We start from the raw sequence: 22370 nt of genomic DNA, 5'->3' as shown, positions 1-22370 counted from the left end.
ACCCGGAGCGCTCGGGACTTGCCGATAGTGCTGACGGCGCCAACATGTCCGTGGCTTTCGCGGCCCCGAGGCAGCGAGGCAAAGGGGAGATCACTCCCGCTGCGATTCAGAAGGTGAAACCGTGTGGGGTCAGGGATGCCAGACCCGGCCCGTGTTTGGGAGGGACCCGGGGGCCGAGCCAGGAGTCGGCCGGGCCGGGGGGGCGGAGGTGGGCCTGCTGGGAGGCCGGCGGGTGTGGGAACCCGAGCCGCGGGCTGCGCCCGAGTGGGTGGCGGAAGGGAACGAAGCGGTTCTGTCGCGGAATCCTTCGCGCGCTCGCGTTCCTTCCAACAGACACAAAAGCCGGAGTAACCGCCGCTGGATTGCTCCAGGGATGGGGCGGCGTTCGGGCGGCCGGGCGCGTGCGTCCAGCGGCGGCGGCCGCTCGGGGAAAGGCTGTTCTCCGCGGCCGGCGCCCCCCGGGGCCCCGCGCGTCGCTCAGAGTTACTTTGGTATCGCCCCGCCCCGTGTGCCGAGGGGCGGCTCGGGTCGCTGGGGCCACGGGGTAGTGGGAGCTTTGCTAGCTCCTCACGTCGCGCTACAAACTCCGGAGGAGTTGGGGAGCTCTCAGCAGAACTTGGGGGACGCCGCAGGGAACCCTAGTCGAGGCTCAGGACGGGCGAGGAAAAACCCTTTGGACTTCGGGGTCACTCTCAGGGTCCCTTCTTCCTTCCCGATCCACCCCTTACCCATTTGTATACTCTGCGAATATTCATTGGGCGCCTAGAGTAGGCGCCGAGGCTGCAGTGCTGAGGTCCCTGCCTTCATGGAGCTTACTGTCGAGTGGTGGACACAGTCTTATCCTCGTGACGAATTGCAGAAGTCGTGGTAAACACACAGGGAGCTGCGCTGTCCCTGCTGTTACTTCCCAGTTGGGGACACAAAGGTTCTTTATTGTCCTCTACCCCTTGTTGCCTATGAGCAAGGCGGCATTCTCAGTTTTAATCAGACTTTGAAAAGTGACTTGCTAAATTTCGCAGTTTACCTTAAGTTTTTCTGTTTTGTTTCATACAGTGGAACTAAGATGAATAAAGAAAAGTTAACTTTTAGTACCACTCAGGACATCATATTATGCCCAGTAGGTGATGCTAATCGGCTTCTGTTGACTCTCAAGTTCTTTGTAATGTGGCATTTGACATTTGCCAACTGTTGCTTTATTTTATGAACAAACCGGCTTGGCAATGCCTGAAAATGCAATGCTTTTCGTATAGCGTTCTGGGCTAAGTCTACAGTCTGGCAAACAGCTCAAGTACAAATAGGCAAAATGTTTCTGGAAGGGTTTACTTTTATTTTTGGATTGAGAAGATCAGAGTTTTTCTTTTTTTCTTTAAAGAGTTTTTGTTACATACATCTTAAACTATTTATCATGGGTGATTAATTCAGAAGGTGCTGATCAATTAAAATTTTCATTCTCAGCTGAGAAGAGAAAATGGATTCCAAATTTAGTGCTTCATTCAGTGGTGTGAGAGATTGATGTTCCATATGAGACATAGATTCTAATAATGAAGTTTGTTAGGTTGAGGAGTCTACTGAGAAGATAGGTTGTGACATCATTACATTGGAGAGTGTGTTAATGAATTTTATGTAAATTTTGGGGGGCATCTAATTTTGTATAAGAAAAAACTGCACTGTTTAGAAAGGAATGTTCATATTTTTTTCCACCGAATGAAGATTATGATTTATATGCAGAAAAAAGTCACTGTATTAAATGGATCTTCGTGTTCAATAAAAAGAATTATATTAACTGAAGTATTGAGAAAGAGTGGTTATGTTGTTATATTTGGTGCTTTCATTGAATCCTGGAGGGTGGGGCAATTTCAGGAGGAACATTCTTGTTCCCTGATAAATCTGAACCCCTGAAATCTTCAGTGGTTTGCACAGGATTGCAAAGCTGGCACTAAAACTAACTGGCCGTTTAACCGCTACATCAGTGCTCTTTTCTCAGTGCCACTTTACTTAAATGAGTTATTTAACCCTAAAATCAGTTTTGATTTGAATTGTTAAAAGATGATAGTATGATAAATTGATATGCTTCTTGTTTTTAAACTTTTGGGACAACTTAATTATAAGGTAATCTATAATAAATATTATAGTACTTAACATAGAAATTATTATAATTAATGCATAATTTGGAAAATCATAATACTATGCTGAGGCTTATCTCCTTAAGCCTTATAAGCTGAAGTTTTCATGTGTTTATTCTGGGTAAGGACAGAATTTTTTTTCACTAAGACAAAGCATTGCAATGATACAAAGCCAACTTGGACTTTTTTTTTTTTTTTTTTTGGCACTATGGTGGCATGTGGAAGTTCCCGCACCAGGGATTGAACTTCAGCTGCCATTACTGCCTGAGCCACACAGCTACAGATACCTTAACCCACTGTGCCACAAGGGAACTTACAGGAATCTTAACTTTTAATCTTAACAGGCTAAAGCTTATATTTCAGATAATAGAAGTAATTAAATATTTGAATAGAAAAGAAACTCCAAATTTTCTGTGCTGGGCTTCAGGTAATAATTCACAGAGAGAATAACTGAAATAGAGGTATTGAAAAGCATGTTGATTGGAGTTCCCATTGTGGCTCAGCAGTAACAAACCTGACTAGCATCCATGTGGCCTCACTCAGTGGGTTGGGGATCTGGCATTACTGTGGGCTGCAGTGTAGGTCACAGATATGGCTTGGATCTGACGTTGCTGTGGATGTGGTGTAGGCCAGCAGCTACAGCTCTGATTTGATCCCTAACCTTGGAACTTCTGTATGCTACAGGTATGGCTGTATAAACGAAAAAGAAAAGAAAAGAGAAAATGTTGATTAAACATGATTACATTCCAAAGGTATAAGATCTTTTGTGTTGAGCTTATATAGAATGTAAAAAAAGACCTGTGTGGATTTGGGTCCTGTATAGATAAATGTTTCTAGAAATCTGAATTTTTATTAATTTTACTTGAATCACTAGATTTACAATAAACTTTTTCTAATTTTATTTCAGATGTTGGATGAAAATAACCATCTTATTCAGTGTATAATGGACTATCAGAATAAAGGAAAGACTTCAGAGTGTTCTCAGTAAGATTCATATGAAGGTTTTTTTGTGTCTTTTTCTGTGGTTAATTTACATGTCATATAACTCACCTATTTTAAAGTGTACAATTCAAGGGTTTTTAGTACATTCATAGAGTTGTACTACCATTGCTTTAATAAGTTTTAGAACGTTTTCCTCATTCCTTCCAAAAAAATCCTATCCCATTAGCAGTCACCTTCCCTTCTCACCTCCTAGTCCTATACCTCCTGATAACCATGGATTTACTTTCGTCTGTGGACATTTGTTTATTGCAAACGCTGCATATAAATGGATTCATACAGTTATCTTTTTTGACCGACTGCTTTCCCTTAGCTCAATGTTTTCAAGTTTCACCCATGTTGAAGCTTATTCCAGTATTTCCTTCTTTTTTATTGCCAAATAATGTTTCATGCTTATATACCACATTTTATTTATCCATTAGTGATAGACATTTGCATTGTTTCCAATTCTTGGCTTTAATGAATTGTGTTGCTGTGAGCATCTGTATACAATTTTTTGTGTGACTTTTTTTTTTTTTTTTTTTTTTTGGTCTTTTGTCTTTTTAGGGCTGCACGCATGGCATATGGAGGTTCCCAGGCTAGGGGTCAAATTGGAGCTATAGCTGCTGACCTACACCACAGCCACAGCAACACGAGATCCTAGCTGAGTCTGCGACCTACACTACAGCTCACAGCCAATGCCGGATCCTTAACCCACTGAGTGAGGCCAGGAATCGAACCCTCAACCTCATGGTTCCTAGTCGGATTTGTTTCCACTGTGCCACAGCGGGAACTCCTAATTCTTGATTTTTATAAAAGAAAAAATTTGTTGTTTAAATGGAGCGAGTATCATTTTTTTCTTACACTTCTTACCCTGAATTATAAAATAATGACTTCAAATTTGTATAGACTCATTTGTGGAAAAGTTAGATCTTCTGATGTACAGGATAGATATATCTGTGTCCAGTTGACTCTTGAACAACTAAAACAGTTATTACCGTGGTGGTTGCCAGTGGTTACTAAATCCGTCTTTCCTCTATAGTTTTTTGGAATTCTACCGTTAAGGAAGAAATTTCCCAATCCCTGCTCCCATTCGTTCATTCATTGATTTATATCTGTATGGACTTAAGGATTTTTATTCTCTGGGTTATAATTTGTTAGTCTATTATTTATTTTCTTTTTTAAATTGTCCCATGTGCTGGCCACTGGGAGCTGGCTTCTCCATTATTTTTTGAGCATTTTCCTATTTTCTTGCATGACAAAATGTTCCAGGCTCATCTTGTACTTTTTTCCTCTCAGTCTGGAATCATCCATTTCTCTAAGGCCTAGTTCATTTTTTGGAGAATAATATTTAGAAATTAAGATCTGAATGCTAGGATATCTTTTTTTATAATCACTTCTACATTTTACATTTTATGTGACTATTGCCTTTTCTTTTATATATATTTCCTTTGATGAATCTTGTCAGTTTATGTGAAAATATTTTTTAAAAAAATTAACTAGTTGATCTACTTCCTTAGCTTAATTGGATAATCATCAGTGGTAAGGAGATCCCACCACCCTACGTCAGCCATACAACTGAGAAGTAGTGACTAGAGTTATTTTTTTACCTGTGGCTTTTTATTTATTTTCTTTTTACTGCCTTCCACTCCATCTCTCCCCACCCCCCTGCCATTGGTAACCACAAATCTGATCTCTTTTTCTGTGACTTTGTTTGTTTGTGTTTGAAGTGTAATTGACCTACAATACTCTGTTAGTTCCTGGTGTGCATCCTAGTGATTTGATATTTCTATATGTTACAAAATGACCATCACACCTATGGCTTTTTAAAATGCTGGGTAGAGCCAAGGGACATAGGACCGGTTAAATTACCTATAGGCCCTAGCAGTACATGATGTGGAAAGGACACAGTCCAATATAGAACCCATTTTTCTGGGAACTTATATATGCCACAGGTGTGGCCCTAAAAAGCAAAAAAAAAAAAAAAAAAAAAAAAAAAGATCCCGTTTTTCCAACTGTCAGCAAAAGTTTATTTTTTTTATTCTTTATATTCTCAGCCTTTTTTTTTTTTTTTTTTTTGTATATATGATCTTTTCCCACTTTCTCTGCATACTGGCATAGACTTTATTTGCTTACATATATGTATTTGATATAAATGGGACTTAACTTGAATACGGAGACTCTTAAATTCTGCCCTTTCTGTTGTATTTAATTTCATTGTTAGAGCTCTTCAGATATTCTTTCTTAAGTTGTCAGAATTGGTTTGTGAGTTAAAAGAAAAAATTCTTCCTTTCAACCTTAGTAAGTGTTCTTATTTCTCATAGGAGGAGAAGTGAAAGGAAAATAAAAACATCAATGATAGTCATCTAGGAATTGATAATTCAATTTTAATTAAACAATTTCTTAAGATGAGATAACTGCCTGAAGCAGTGGTTTGTAAAATTGAAAATAACTTTATTTATATGAAAGCAGTATAAACATTGTAGAAAATTAGAAAACACAGATATATAAAATTTAGAGAACGAACACCATAACCTTACCATGCAAAGATTTTTTTGCTGGTGTCATCTTTGTATATATTGCTCTATCCTTATCTACACACACACACTCTTATACTCACATACTCACACTCTCGCTCTCACTCACTCTCACAGTCATTTAAGTCAGTGAGTCACTTGTAGAGCTCATATGCCCAGATCCCTTTCAAATTCTGACCACATACATGTAAGAATGTATTATTGTTCTCTTGTGGTGTTTGGTTTGAACATTTTCTAAATCATCCTGTGTATTTGTTTAAATCAGCCCTATTTTTTGTATTTCATGGTGAGTGCAACTATTTCAGAGTGTGCTATAAATAGTTCTAAAGAAAAAAATTTGTATTCATAATATAAAGGGGTTGGTTTTAAATTACTACTTAGGAAGATAACTTTTATAAGTTGTGTTTCTGTTGACCTATAAATACACGCTTCATAGCTTCTAGGTAATGTTTTCTTTTTTTTCTTTTTCTTTTTGCCATTTCTTGGGCCGTTCCCGCAGCATATGGGAGGTTCCCAGGCTAGGGGTCAAATCGGAGCTGTAGCTGCCAGCCTACGCCAGAGCCACAGCAATGCCAGATCCGAGCCACGTCTGAGACTTACACCACAGCTCACGGCAACGCCAGATCCTTACTTAACCCACTGAGCAAGGCCAGGGATCGAACCCGCAACCTCATGGTTCCTAGTCGGATTCGTTAATCACTGCGCCACGACGGGAACTCCTAGGTAATGGTTTCTTGTTAAAATGAAATCCTACTTGTTGGGATTCATTTTGTAATAATATCGATAAATTTAATAGTGGTTATTTTACTTTATTCAAGGTAATTGATATAGTGACTTGTAGTAGAATCTTTGCATGGAATCTTTGCGAAGTGAACTGCCTCTTATTTAATAGGTTACTAATTAAGATATTTAGAAACATTTGCCAGTATTTATTAGGAAATTACATCATCGATACAAATGTTGAATATGTTTTGTATCTGTCCTTCACTTATGTACTAGGTTTTATTAATGTATACTATTTTAGAAGTAATAAGCATTTACATTAAAATTACTTAGTTTGCTTCAGTGACAATAGTATTTATAGAATAAAAAAATAAAAAGATTCTCAGGAAAAATGTTTTTTTAATATTTGTAGAAGAATCTTAGAATGACCTTATTTGATCAATGGTGTAAAAAGAATGCAGTTTTACGAAAAACAAACCTCCTAAAGTTACAGAAGACCGATTAAAAAAATGATCATTTTTACCTTCCCCCTTACATTAGGTAAAAAAAAATTGGGGACTATTTGGACAGTTCTAGAAATTTGAATGAGTTCTGTGAATTAGATGGTAATACATTGTCAGTGTTAATTCCACGTTATGATAGTTGTACTGTGGTTATAGATAGGGGAATGTCCTTGTTTTGGGGAGACTGACACTGAAGTATTAGGAATAATGGGATATTATGCGGTAACTAACTCTCAGATAGTTTTGGGTAAAGGGGTGTGTGTGTGTGTGTGTGTGTGTGTGTGTGTGTGAGAGAGAGAGAGAGAGAGAGAATGGGTATGTTGAAGTATATGTTTAGAGACAAACATAGGTTGCCGACAGTTGGGAAGTGTGGAAGAAAGATATTTGGGAATTCTTTATGCTATTCTTAACTGTAAATTTGAGATTATTTCAAGATTAAATGTTAAGGTTTGATAGTTGGGAAAATGTCTTAAAATTAAAGTACTTCATAAAATTTGCTGTATAATTATAGATATTTAGAACAGCAGGGACTTTAGAGACCTCCAACTGCTATTATTTTATAAATGAGGCCTCAAGACTGCAGCAGATTAGATTTAACAGCATTTTTACACTGACTTACTGAGTACTAGTAAGCATAAATGACATTTTTCTTAAAAGGTTAGGAGTCTCCTAGTAGAGTTGGTATTTTTATTTTTATTTTTATTTGTCTTTTTAAGGCCACACCTGCAACATAGGGAGGTTCCCAGTCTAGGGGTCGAATTAGAGCATAGCTACTGGCCCTCACCACAGCCATAGCAACACCAGATCCAAGCCGCGTCTGGGACCTACACCACAGCTCACGGCAATGCCGGATCCTTAACCCACTGAGTGAGGCTAGGGATCGAACCTGCATCCTCTTGGATGCTAGTCAGATTTGTCTCCACTGAGCCATAATGGGAACTCCAAGGTATTTTTATTTTTGATAGGGCATTCAGCAAATCTCATACCTGCATACATGTGATAGAACAATAATAATACTCAGGAAAAAAAAGGAAAGCTTGAAGGAGTAACCTTTGAAATAGGTTAATGTTCTACTCAAAAATGGTTGATTGGTTTTTAAAAAATGGCAAGATTATAGAATCCTGTCTTTTAAAATCCATTCATAATCTCTATGGAGTAATGAAGTAATTCCAGCTATTGGTGCCTACTAGAGCTGTTTGAAGAGTTGCAGCAACATAATTAACCATTATGAATAATTCAGTACAAAATAATAATTCTTGGTCCTTGTTATTACAATATACCATGTATGATTGAGCAACATAGTGTATGGATGTGGAGGATCATTAAGAACATAGACTTATGTCTATATTTCAGTTGTGGCACAGCAGGAAACAAATCCGACTAGTATCCACGAGGATGCGGGTTTGATCCCTGGCCTTGCTTAGTGGGTTAAGGATCTGGCGTTGCCATGAGCTGTGGTGTGGGTTGCAGATGTGGCTCCGGATCTGGTGTTGCTGTGGTGTAGGCCAGCAGCTGCAGCTCCCATTCAGCTCCTAGCCTGGGAACTTCCATATGCTTCCTGTTCGGCCCTAAGAAGCAACCCCCCTCCCCCAAAAAAAACAAACAAAAAAAAGAACATAGACTTGGTTTTAAACAACAAAAACCAAAAACAAGGGGAAACAAGGAAACCTTGGGAAGTGCTGGATATGTCAGTTACCTTGATGGTGGTTATGTTTTGCTGGTTTTTGTGTGTGTGTCCAAACTTGTCAAATTGTACACATTAGATATGTAAAGTTCTTTATATCAGTTATACCTCAATAAATCTGTAAAAACCAAACAAGCAAACTGAAAAACATTATTTTGTTAGTGAAGAAACTTTAATAAGTTCAGTGAAGAATAAAGGATTTTTCCCTAACAATAAGAAAAAAGTAGTGAAACCAATTTTCCTAACACACACACAAAAATAATGCAGCAAAGAATTTATTAGGATTCCTTTTATGGTGTCTCTTGAGAAATTACTTCATTTGAGATCTGTGTTAGAAAACTTTGCTTGGCCAAATAAAGTTCTTGTGACTTATTTTTATTATTTTACTTTGTATTCATTATTTATTGGTGAATGAAATTCTGAAAGCTGAACAAGTAGATACAAGTTTTAAGTTTGTATTTTGTGGGTACAAACATTAGTGATGATTGGATTACTGCTAATTTTAATCTGGTTTCATCTGAGTTAATTTTTATTTTTTGTTTTTTTATTTTATTTTATTTTTTTGCTTTTTAGAGCCTCACCCATGGCATATGGAAGTTTCCAGGGTAGGGGTCATATTGGAGCCTACACCACAGCCACAGCAACTCGGTATCTGTGCAGCATCTACACCCTACACTATAGCTCATGGCAATGCTGGATCCCTGACCCGAGTGAGGCCAGGGATCAAACCCACATCCTCATGGACAATAGTCTGATTCCATTTCCACTGCACTACAATGGGAATTCCTGAGTTAATTTTTAAAATTATGGAGACAAGCTTAGCAAAATTAAATTATAGGTAAATAAGATCATAATAAACATGTTTAACCACTTTACTCCTATGAGAATTTGCTGTATTTTTTATTTTCCTTTTTTTTTTTTTTTTTTTTTTTTTTTTTGGGCTGCAGCTGTGGCCTATGGAGCTCCCCAGGCTAGGGTCTAATCGGAGCTTCAGCTGCTGGCCTGTGCCACAACCACAGCAACGCCAGAACCAAGCCGTGTCTTTGACCTACACCACAGCTCACAGCAATGGAATGCCAGATCCTTAACCCACTTATCAAGGCCAGGGATTGAACCTGCAATCTAATGGATCCTAGTCGGATTCCACTGTGCCATGATGGGAACTCCAACAATGCTTTATTTTTTAAAGATGATTAATAATGCTCCTAAGATTTCCTCCATCTCTATGCTTTAGCATATACTTTTACTTCTTTTGTAATTGAAGATACCTATTGTTCTCTTTATATACCAAGTCCTGATAGATGGGCAGCATAGCCACAGCAGCCATAAATTTTTGATCACTGCTGCAAGAATGAGATGGAAAAAAATGTGTGATTTCCACCTTTCTGACATTTTAGCATAGTATGTTGATTGTACTTGGGTTGAGGTTTTTGGCAACATGAAAATGGCAGAGGGAAGGGAATAAATATATTGGTTTTGTTGAATTCCTTTCATTCTAGATCTCTTTCAAAAAAGCAAATGTAGTACCTATGGAGCCGTTACCTTTCTCATTTATTCCGTTTACTAAGGCATACACTCTTACACAATTTGTTTGCCTTTCTAAACCTCAGTCTCTTCATCTGTGAAATAGAGAAAATAAGAACCTTTCCTCATATTGTTGATTTGAGAATTAACTGAGATGTGTAAGTATTTAAAACAGCTATAGCAATATCTAGCACATGGTAAGAGCTGTTTATTTTTGTCTTTGAATGTACTTATTATTTGGAATTATTTTGCAGAGGAACTAGGAAAAAATTGAAGTGCTATTGATGTTCAGGTAACAAATCTTTTATTAACCTTGAGAAATGGAATGCTGTATGTATGTAAATAGGAAGAACATTATTTTTTAATGTGGATATTTGTTTTGTTTTAATAGGTACCAGCAGATGTTGCATACAAACTTGGTCTACCTTGCTACAATAGCAGATTCTAATCAAAATATGCAGTCTCTTTTACCAGCAGTAAGTACCTTTAAAATAGTGTGATTTGGATAATTTTCAGAGTTCTGTTGAAAATAACACATTTTTGTTTAATGATTCTGAATTTTATTTAGTAAATTTTGCCCTTTTCTGAGAACGTGAAGGTATTCTCTGTGACCTAAAAGCTTTATTGTTTTGTCTTTATATTTAATTTGAATTAATTCACCTAGAATCGATTCCCTCCACAAGAAAGTTATATCCATCCATCAGTTCACTCACCCACTCATCCAGTCACTTATTTATTTAGATTGATAATTACACAATTTTTTAGGAGTAAATTTCATATTTTAAAGCAAATCCTCAAACATCATCTGTGTAATTTAATAAACATCTTTAGCAGATAAGGACTGTTATCCCTCGCAATGAAATTAGCCAAAATCTCTTAATGTCTTATGATACCTAGGATGTTTTCAGTTTTCACCAATTTTCAAAAGAAAAAACAACCCTCAAACATCTTAATGGTTGGTTGCCACAGGATCCAAACATGGTCCACCTGTTGCATTGGTTGATATGTGTCTTGACTCTTTTTTAATCTCTATCAGGATGTTTATCTCTTTTATTCCCCATTTATTTATTGAAGAACCTGGATCATATATTTTGTAGAATTTCTCACATTCTGGATTTTGTGGATTGTATCCTCATGGCCCTTTAACATGTTCCTCCATCTCATCTCTCTTACTTCCTCTAAACTGATAATATATATAGGTAGAGAGGCTCCATTAGAATTAGGTTTAGTTCTGTGTGTTTCATCGGTAGCGCTGTGTATTGCTCATTGTAACTCGTCAGGAGGAACGTATTTGTTTGTCCCATTTTTTAGTGGTGTTATTATTGATCAGTGCACACTGACCAGTCTGGTCATTCCATTATCAGATGCCCCATCTACCTTTCAATTAAGGGTTTTAGCAGTCATGTGTGCTTGTTGACCAGGTGTTGTTTCATTTTGGGATCTCAGAACCATGGGTTTCTAAATTTTACAGTTCCTCCTGCATTGATTAATTGTACTTGTTTTAAAAAGGAAAATTTCCTTTCATCAAATATTTGGTTATCCTGAAGTAGAAAATCCCTATAGGAAAGTCATGATAAAGGCTTGATTCTATTCCTTTATCAATTATCGGAAGAAGTTGGTCTAGCAACCTGCGAAGGATGACCAAGGATTTTGACTTTGTTTTTGTCATCATCTGAACTTACATATATATCTCCTCTTTGGTGGGAACCTCTTCATTTGGCTCCTGTGTCATGATATGATTCCAGGGTTCTTGTATAGCTTCTTTGTTTCAGAATTTTAGAGAGAGATCAGGCCGATTATGTTTTCTGCCCCAGAACTTATTCTGCTCCAATTATTTTTTCAACTACTCTTTTTTCAAAGGGGATTGATATAGAGAGAACAATTTGGATGTTTGAGGGATTCTTTATTACTGAGTTTCCATTTTTTGAATTTTTAGTGGATAGAGGTAGTAAACACACTTTTTCAAAAGGGAAAGAAAATATTGAATTAGTGATATTTCCACTTCAGGAAAGGTTTTTGTAACTTAGCTTTGATTTTATGAATTAATATCTCTTCTGTCTTACTCTAAAAATGTTGGTACCTTTATGACATTATTATAGGTGCTTGTTTGCTTTATACTACTGTATATGTAACAGTTTCAGTGTAACAATGCCAGGATTACCACTAACAGTAATATGCTTGTCTTTAGATATACTTCAGTAGGGCTATGTAATTAATAAGTTCGATTTTGAATCTGAAAGAACGCTCCTGTGATTTTTGCCCTGAACCTGATTATCTGCAAATATGAAGAATAGTTTCAATTTTATTTGTTTCCATGTAGATAGTTCTTCCCAGCACTGTCTATCAGAAAAACAAAACAAAATATCTTTTTCTCTGTGTTGTCATGTCACCTGTATCATATATCAAGTGTCCATATATGTATGGGTCTGTGTTTAATCTTTCTATTCTGTTCCACTTGCCAGTTTTTATAATTTCCACTATCTTGTCACACTTATCATAGTCTAACAAGTCTTGATGTTGTATTAGAGAAGGTCTTGACTTACATTTTTTTCAAGAATGTCTTGACTACTGGTCCTTAGCATTTCCATGTACATTTAAACATCAACATGTCCATAATCTGCTTGTGATTTTGGTTTTCATTGAGATGACCTTGATTATAAATCAATACAGGGAGCGAGAAGGGATATCTCTGCAATATTGAGTCTTTCAAATCATGGTCGTTGCATGTGTTTTGATTTATTTAGTCCTTTATTATTTGTCAGTGGAGTTTATGATTTTTTTTCCCACAGAGGGTTTGTAAATCTCTTATTGGACTTATCACTAGGTACCTTGTATTTTTTTTTTTTTTTTTGAGGCAATTTAAAATGGAGTCTTTGTTTTTTAAGTTTTAATTTTGTAACTGAGGTTGCTGTTTACATAGTAATATAGTTAATTTTGAATCTCACAGTCTTGTTCAACTCTTATTTCTAACAGTTTTTCTATAGATACTTTCAGTTTTCTATATTCACGAATCTGTCATTTGCGAATAATGAGTTTTGTTCTTTTCCTGCCAATCCTCACACCTTTTGTTTCTTTCTCTTGCCTTACTTCTCTGGCTAGGACCTCCAGTACATTCCTGAATAGAAGTGATGATAGACGACATCTTATCTTGCTCCTGATCACAAAGGGAAAACTTTCACTGTTTGACCATTACGTATGCTATTTGCTGTAGTTTTTTTTTTTTTTTTTTTTTGGTAGATGTCTTTTATCCAATTAAGGCAGTTCCCTCCTGTTTCTGTTGTGCGAAGAATTTATATATTGAATGGATGTTAAATTTTATTAAATACTTTTATTACATCTTAAGAGAGGATCATAGATTTTTCTTAATCTGTTAATGTGGTGAATTACATTGATTTACTTCTTAATGCTCAGTCTTGCATTCTTGTAATTAACCTGTTTTTTTCATGACCCACTTGGTCATGGTCTTTTAAAAAATTGCTGTATTCAGTTTGTTAAAATTTTGATCAAGATTTTTATGTCTTTGTTCAAGAATATAATTGACTTTTAGTTTTCCTTTCTTATAATGTATTTATCTGTTTTTTTTTTATTTGAAGTTATGCTGGCTTCATAAAATGAGCTGCAGAATTTTCCCACTTTTCCCTGTCTGAAAGAATTTGCATAACATAGTTATTTCTTAAACGATTGGTATAATTCTTCAGTACAGTCATCTGGATCTGGAATTTTCTTTTTGAGAAGACTTATTTACTTACTCAATTCCTTTATGGTTGTAGGACATTTTATATACATTTTATATTTTATGAGTTGCCCATTTTGGTAAATTGGGCTTTTTAGCATTTTATCTAAATTTTCAAACTTATTGACATAAAGTTTGTGAAATAATCTCTTTTTTCTAATGTCTATAGGACCTGTAGTGATATTTTCTTTTTTCGTTCTTTTTTTTTTTTTTTTGTCTTTTAGGGCTGCACCCACAGCATATGGAAGTTTCCAGGCTAGGGGTGAAATCAGAGTCGTAGTTGCTGGCCATAGCCACAGCCATAGCAATACCAGATCTAAGGCGTGTCTGCAACCTACAGCACAACTCATGGCAACACCAGATCCTTAACCCATTGAGTGAGGCCATGGATCAAACTCCTGTCCTCCTGGATACTAGCTGGGTTCAGTGCTGCCTAGCCACAATGGGAACGCCCTCTTTTTTCATTCTTCTTTTTTTTAAGGGCTGCACCCAAGTCATGTGAAGGTTCCCAGGCTAGGGGTCAAATGGAAGCTGTAGTTACTGACCTATACCACAGCCACAGCAACTTGGTATCCGAGCCACATCTGTGACCTACACCACAATTCACAGCAACATCAGATCCTTAACATGCTGGGTGAGACCAGGGATTGAACCTGCATCCTCATGGATTATAGTCCGATTTTTTCTGCTGAGCCACTATGGGAACTTCTGCTCTTTTTTCATTCTTTTTTGTCTTTTTGCCATTTCTTGGGCCGCTCTCACGGCATATGGAGGTTCCAAGCTAGGGGTCGAATTGGAGCCATAGCCTTCAGCCTATACCAGAGCCACAGCAACACCAGATCTGAGCTGCATCTGCGACCTACACCACAGCTCACCGCAACGCTGGATCCTTAACCCACTGAGCAAGGCCAGGGATCAAACCTGCAACCTCATGGTTCCTAGTCGGATTTGTTAACCACTGAGCCACGATGGTAACTCCTCTTTTTTTCATTCTTAATGTAGTACATATATATACTTTCTTGTTAAAAATTTTTTTTGTTTACTATTGCCAAGTGTTTATTGTATTTTTTTCTTTTAGTTCTAATTAAGGAATCAATTTTTGGCTTTGATCTTTCTCAACAGCATTTCTCAAACTTTTTGTTCTTAGAACCTCATTACACTTAAACATTAAGTACTCCGGGGAGCTTTATGTGGGTTTTATATATATGTATTAGTGTATTTATTTATTGTATTTATTACCGTACTTATTATATTAATTATTCATTTAAAGTAACAATAATAAACCCATTACATGTTAATATAAATACCATTCTTTAAAGGAAAAAATAACTATCTTTTTTTTTTGCTTTTCAGGGCTGCGTCCATGGCATATGGAGGTTCCCAGGCTAGGGGTCCAGTTGGAGCTGCTGGCCTACGCCATGCGTGCCGCATCTTCGACATACACCACAGCTCATGGCAACGCCAGATCCTTAACCCACGAGCAAGGCCAGGGATCGAACCTGCAACCTCATGGTTCCCAGTCGGATTCATTTCTGCTGCACCACAACGGGAACTCCTGAAAAAATAACTATCTTTGCGGACAAATTTAGTGTTTAATGATTTTGCAAATTTCTTTTAAATGTTTAGCGTAATAGAAACATGTGTATTCTCATCTATTTCTGAATTCACTCTAGCATAATATATTTTGGTTGAAATAGAAGAAAATCCAATCCCACACAGATATGGAGTTTTAGAAGGGAAGATATTTTAATAATAGCCTTTTCAGATTGTTAAGGATAATCTTTGATAGTATAGCAGATCTCAACAAATATACTTTTAAAGGTTAGTTGCCATGTGAAGCCTGAAGTTATATCAGTACATTTTTCTTATTCTGGTACATTAAAGTTCATTGGTCTGTCTTGAAACTAGGGTGGGTCTTTTACTCATGCATAATTTTGTAACATCATGCGGTGGTCATTTGGGAAATATATGTTCACTTAGTTATGCACAAATATTGATGTATTTCATTATATGATACCAAAAACTGTATTTGTTGAAATGGTCACCAATATAATCAGAAAAGTCTCTAAGTATTGGGATGCTGTCAGGCTCAAGACAGTAGAGATATATATATATATATATATATATATATGTGTTTGCCAAATTCCAGTTCTTGAAAAGTTGAATCTGATCATTGGCGGCCAGTGCTGTCATTTGTTTTCCCAGGCTCACTGTGTTGAGTTTTGAGGAAATGTCTGCCAAATACCTAAGCTTGGATCAGTATAATTTGTCTAGAAATCGTTCTTTCAAGTAAAATTGGTGTGCCATGAAAACAGTGCCTAAAATCAGCAAGTAGCTCAATCACGAAGTGTTTTTTTTTTTTTTTTTTACTTTGATTTGCATCGGATATATTTATTTTCTCATTTTGTCACACAGAATGTTTAACTGACATGGAGAATTTAATAAATCAGTAATTTTTATTGCTTCATCAAGGACATTCTTAAGTGAAAATGACTTTTTCTTTTTTTAACTGCTAGTCTGTGGCAGTCAGTAATATGATTTATGGTAGAGCTTGATACCTTGATGTATGCCAGAGCTCCATCAATTACATCCACTTTTGATTTGCATGATGATATTGTAAATATCAAAACAACCTGAAAGGCAAATGTAGTATTGTTATGGAAACAGTTTTGACCTTTTGGATTCCCTAAAAGAATCTTGAGAGCTGCACTTTGTGAACCATTGCTCTTTTTTATGTTTTTGTATATGAGTAATTCTTAGTTTTATTATTTCATTTTATTTTCTTCCAGTGTATTTTGCTGTTCTTTTTGTGAGTTTTGAGATAAATCGCTGCTTCATCAGTTTTCATTCTTCTGTACTATTATATGCATTTAGGGGCATAAATTTCCATCTGATTAGTTCTGTTACATAGTATATTCATATTTATTCAGTTCCAGATATTTTCTAATTTCTATTGTTATTTCTTCTTTATACATGGGTTGATAAATATATATATATATATATTTTTTTGTCTTTTTTGGGCCGCACCCATGGCATATGGTGGTTCCCAGGCTAGGGGTCGAATCAGAGCTTCAGGTGCTGTGCCCTGCTGGCCTACACCACAGCAACAGCAATGTGGGATCTGAGCTGCATGGCAACGCCAGATCCTTAACCCACTGAGCGAGGCCAGGGATTAAACCCTCATCCTCATGAATATTAGTTGGGTTCATTACTACTGAGCCACAATGGTAACACCAGATAAATATGTTTCTTAGTTTGTAAATGTAGGGAGATTTTTTTGTTTTCTTTTTCTTAATAATTTGTGACTTTATTGTACTGTAGTTAGGTAACACTTTGTATGATTTCAGTTCTTGGGACTTCCTTGAGATTTGATTTATGGTCTACTTATGATCAGTTTTTACAAATATTCCATGTATTCTTTAGCCTCTGAGTACAAGGGCTATCTTATATTCTGTATAGTCTTACTGATTTTTTTTTTAAATTCTTCCTGTAATCTTAAACTAGGAATAAATGGAGAAAGACCTCAAAGGAGAAAAATATCTTACAAAGTCAGTATTTACTTCTTAGTTTAGGCCCTGGGTATTCTTTTCTTATTTCAAAGGCACTTTAGGTTGTAACAGAAACTATTCTTAATCGTCTACATATTTTAAGAGGTTTGCTTTTTCAATTTTAAGCCCATAGCCAAGAGTCAGCAAATCACATAACGGAACTTGGTGAGTGTATTTTTTAGTCCGGCATACTTAGAAACAGCTCAGGTGGCACTGAAAGAGACTGCATATTTTTATACAAAGCTTCATAACTCAAAATGTATACTATTCTGACTCCATTCAGTGTAGGTATATAGAGTCTTATCTAACTTGGTAAATGTTGGAGGCATCATTGCAATATTGGTTTTCTGCATTGGTATTTACTTTTTGAACATCATAAACTATTGACATAATTATTTTCATCATATGAACTAGGAACAATATTACCAGTAGAAAATATAACTACATTATGTGTAACTCCTCTCTGCAAACATACATTGAAGTAATTGCATTTCTCGGTTTTTGACTAATATTAGTTATTATTAATTTATTTTTGTCATCTGCTAGTATTATGAAGAGATATGCCCCCATGGATTTAGGCAAAGAATTATGAGAGAAGAATTTAAAACAATAAAATCTTTTATCGATTGATTTAATTTTTCTTTGGGAAACACTTGGGAAGAAAATAGTCTTTTTATTGTAGTAAATAAAATCATTTCAAAATCCTATAGTCTGGAAATATTTCTATAGAATTAAAAATTTTAGAGCTGGAAGGAACCTGGCTAATTGCAGTCTAGAGTTTCTTTACCTTGGCTGCACATTTTTAAAGTATTTCAAGTAATTCTATTGTGTAACTAGGAATTGAGGATCTTATATTGCCATGCTTTTCAAATGGAATATTCTGTGATTTTTGAGAATATATAAAACTTTGGGAAAATATGATTACTGTTTCTATAGTATCAGCTTCACTTGATGTTGTGTACCATGAACATTTTTGACAAAATGAGAAAGATAATTCATATTTACAATATTATTACAAGGATTAAATAAAACAATTCAAGGTGTCCAGTATGTAGGAGGTACTTCGTAAATATTGATGATGGAAGTTGAAAGTTTACACAATTGGACCATATAAAGGGGAAAGAGAAGTCAGGTTTAGGAGTATTTGAAAGGTCAGCGGGATTGAATTACTGAATACAGTTGAAAGAGAAAGAGTTTGGATGCTCCACTGATAGTGATGCCATTCACTAAGATTGAGTGTCCAAGCATGTCTTAATTTTACTTATTTATTTTTATTTATTTTTGTCTTTTTAGGGGACGCTTCACTGATAGTGATGCCATTCAGTAAGATTGAGTGTCCAAGCATGTCTTAATTTTACTTATTTTTATTTATTTTTGTCTTTTTAGGGCACATGGAGGTTCCCAGGCTAGAGGTCCAATCAGAGCTACAGCTGCTGGCCTATACCACAGTCACAGCAAGGCCGGATCCTTAACCCACTGAGCGAGGCCAGGGATCAAACCTGTAACCTCATGGTTCCTAATTGGATTCGTTTCCACTGCGCCATGATGGGAACTCCTGGTTTTTCATATTCTTGATTTCAGGTTCCCTCTCTTTATGTTCTTGGCTTGCATGAGTGAATCTAGCCTCCATTAGAAATAACCAGTATGGATATTTCACAGGCCTTTCAACACAGTGTTGGCAAAACCTTTTCTCGGTTCTTTCTCTGTTTCCTGCTGTTAAAGGAAAAAAATAAAGATGCACAGCTTACATTTTCACATCTCCTGTCTCAAGTAATATTATAAACACAGAGTTCTTTTAGTTAGAAAAGTGATCATCTCAGACCACTCCCCTTTCTCTCCCCTACCACACTGTCTTCTTTCTCTTGTACTGATATAGTGATACACAGTAAAAGACATCTAATTAAGATATTGTGGTATTAAAAACAAGCAAGACTACATGTGAAGTGGACTTCTGAAATGTATTTATAGGGGATTTAGTGTAAATTAAGGCATCGATATTTATTTAATCTTGAGGCAAGAGTAAAAGCAAAGGAAAACTATAGAGAAGATACTGACTTTAAAAATGTAAAATGAAACCTTTTATTTGCCAAGATGTTCTATTAATGAAATTAAAAGACACCAGATAGTAATTCTGCAGTATAATTATATGCTGTTTTGGAACTATGTATATTTAATGTACATTTGAAATATGGTAAAAGTGAGTAGTTCAGCTATTGAGAAATAGGGAAGGTTTCACAAAGGAGGTAACTCTATATTTCATACAGAATTGATTTATGGGGGGGTATTTCTCATAGATTAATATATTTATAGGGAACACTTTGCCAACATTGTTGCCTAATTGCCTTTTCCGAATCCTAGGAAAAATTGTGTTACCTATTTGCTGGCATATGTAAAATGCAGAAGACTGTCTAATTGAGTCCAAATATGTAAAGATATTGGCTATGTCTTAACTGCCAGAAATATAAGTGTGTATGTGTGTGTGTGTAATTTTTGTGTGTGTGTGTTTGGGACGATATTAGTGAAAGAAGCTTACAAATGTACTTAGGAAACTAAAAGTTGTCCTTATGTTATTGAGAATAAATGTATCTAGCTTACCTCTATTCTCAGAGAGCAGAATTTCTTTGCCATATAGCTAAGGAAGAAAAAGAACCTGAATGTTGGAAATTAAGTATTTTACCCTTATTTGCATAGAATAATTACAGGAAAGTATTTGTACAAGGCAGTTTAAGCATTATTTTTATTAGCAAAAGTAAAAAATAAAAACAAAACTAGAGGAGTTCCCATCATGGCGCAGTGGTTAACGAATCCGACTGGGAACCATGAGGTTGCGGGTTTGGTCCCTGCCCTTGCTCAGTGGGTTGACGATCCGGCAACTGGTGTAGGCCAGCGGCTACAGCTCCGATTCAACCCCTAACCTGGGAACCTCCATGTGCCGTGGGAGCGGCCCAAAGAAATAGCAAAAAAAGACAAAAAAAAAAAAAAAAAAAAAAACTAGAAAAAAACTATCAGTAATGAGGATGGCAGTTCTATACTTTTAAATGAGATTGAATTGTATACTGATATAGAATAATAACCTACAGTGGGATTAATCACAGGATAGTGACTAAATGTGAAGTTTTAAAAAGTTTCTGCATGGAGTTCCTGTCGTGGCTCAGTGGTTAGCGAACCTGACTAGTGTTCACGAGGATGCCTTGTTCCCCGGCCTTGCTCTGTGTTGGGGATCTGGTGTTGCGGTGGGCTGTGGTGTAGGTCACAGATGCAGCTTGGATCCTGGTGCTGCTGTGGCGTAGGCTGGCAGCTTCAGATCTGATTAGATTCCTAGCCTGGGACCCTCCATATGCTGCTGGTGTGGTCTTAGAGACAAAAAAAAAGTTTCTGGAGGTATGCAGACCAAGCTTTTATCAGTAATCTTCATCTGTATTGTTTCTATTTTTATAATGACTACATATTACTCTTATAATTTAGCCAGATTGGTGTAGATATAAAAATGATATTAAAAAAATCCAAGGTCAAGAAAATACATCTTTCTTATTATGGGATGTATTATTACAACTTTGAAAAAGGCTTAAAATCCTATCTCCCAATGTTTCAGGAATGGATTAGTTTATTTTCTTTTGGAAGTATATCCTAGAGAATTCTTCTGGTCTGGGAAGAAAAGGGCATTTACTTTTTGTTCTTGAGATTATATGGTTCTGCAGTGACTGTTTAGTAATTGACATCATCAGGGTCTAATGTTGAATTTGTGATGATGGGCATGTTTTCTCTTTCATAAAATAGAGAAAGATTCACTCAATAAAACTGAGGTGAGAATTGTCAGTAGACCAGGTATTCTGGGGCCTTAACTCTTAGGAAATTTGGAGAATCATGATGCTGTGAAAATAACTGGGAAATATTAGTTATGAAAGTTAAACTGGTCAGATTTTATAAGAGGACTGAATTCTGTATTAACTTTTTTGGGGGGCCAAGATGCCATGATGACAATTTCTGAGATTATTAAATTGAAGAAATCAATTGATGAGATTGAAAGCCTGCATCAGTTCAAGGCTATCTGTGCTGGCATCCTGAAATTTCTTGTGGGCCTGAGTGAGGAATCCAGGACACCTTAACTGTTTACATGTGGAACTCATATTTAGGAGACTGATTTAGGACTAAGAAGTAAGGCAAATATGATATTGTTGGGGCTTTAGGATCCAGTCTTAGTTGGCTAATTAAAACTCCTGTGTATGGGAGTCATCTCTTTATCAGTCTTTGAAAGTATTTATGTTTGTGTGCGTGTGTGTGTATATATATGTATGTATATATAAATATATATATATTTATGCACACACAGATGTATACATATACTATTTTGAGTAATAATTTATTTTTAAATCATTAAATTTTTAAATCTTCTGTTTCTGTGAGTCACTTTAGTGCCCCCTTTGGGGAACTATTTTAATGATAGTTACACAGATGAAGGATTTTTTTTTTTCAAATGAAGGATGACTAAAATAAAATTTGTATTTTGCAGTGATAGTTTTATATGCTAAAGAAATAGTGATAATTTTATAGTCAGTTATTTTTAGATTTATAATGAATTATTTAAATTTGATAGTTTAATTTTTTACTAAGTATTAAGTGCCTGTTGTGTCAGGCAATAGTTACTTTTTGAAACATCAGTGAACAAAAACACAGATGTGTTGCTTGGGTTTTATATTCTAGCAAGCAAGCCAGGCGTAATTAATAATTAAATCACATAGCCTATTAGAAGATGGAAAAAGCTAAGGGAAAGGAAAACAAAAGGACAGGGAGAGGTGTACTGGGAATGCTGGAGGCAAGGATGGCATTTGCAATGTGAAATAGAGTGGTCAGGGTAGGCCTCATTGAAAAGGTGACTGACATCTGAGCTAAGACTTGAAGAGTGTTTTAGGCAAAGGAAAGAAGCAGTGGGAGTTCTCACTGTGGCTCAGTGGAAATGAATCTGACTAGGAACCATGAGGTTTCGGGTTTGATCCCTGGCTTAGCTCAGTGGGTTAAG

At 36.2% G+C, this 22370-nt stretch overlaps 1 protein-coding gene across 5 annotated transcripts in view; it reads left to right on the top strand.

The window, feature by feature from the left end:
- SS18 (SS18 subunit of BAF chromatin remodeling complex) overlaps nucleotides 1-22370 on the top strand; it is an 80977-nt gene continuing 58607 nt past the window's right edge. For all 5 annotated transcript variants that reach the window (XR_014804866.1, XR_014804867.1, XR_014804868.1 and 2 more), the window contains 3 exon segments: nucleotides 1-113; nucleotides 3031-3107; nucleotides 10464-10548. Coding sequence is in view for 2 of the 5 variants with exons in the window: in NM_001244804.3 (NP_001231733.2) it covers nucleotides 45-113; nucleotides 3031-3107; nucleotides 10464-10548 (231 nt within the window). In the remaining 3 variants the exon portion in view is untranslated.

This window comes from Sus scrofa, chromosome 6 (genome assembly GCF_054392235.1).
Source record: "Sus scrofa isolate SSC_HxYL_T2T_F1_AM1 chromosome 6, Sscrofa_HxYL_maternal_Yorkshire_Landrace_v2.0, whole genome shotgun sequence".
Classification (NCBI taxonomy): domain Eukaryota; kingdom Metazoa; phylum Chordata; class Mammalia; order Artiodactyla; family Suidae; genus Sus; species Sus scrofa.
This window is presented reverse-complemented; position numbering and strand designations above follow the sequence as displayed.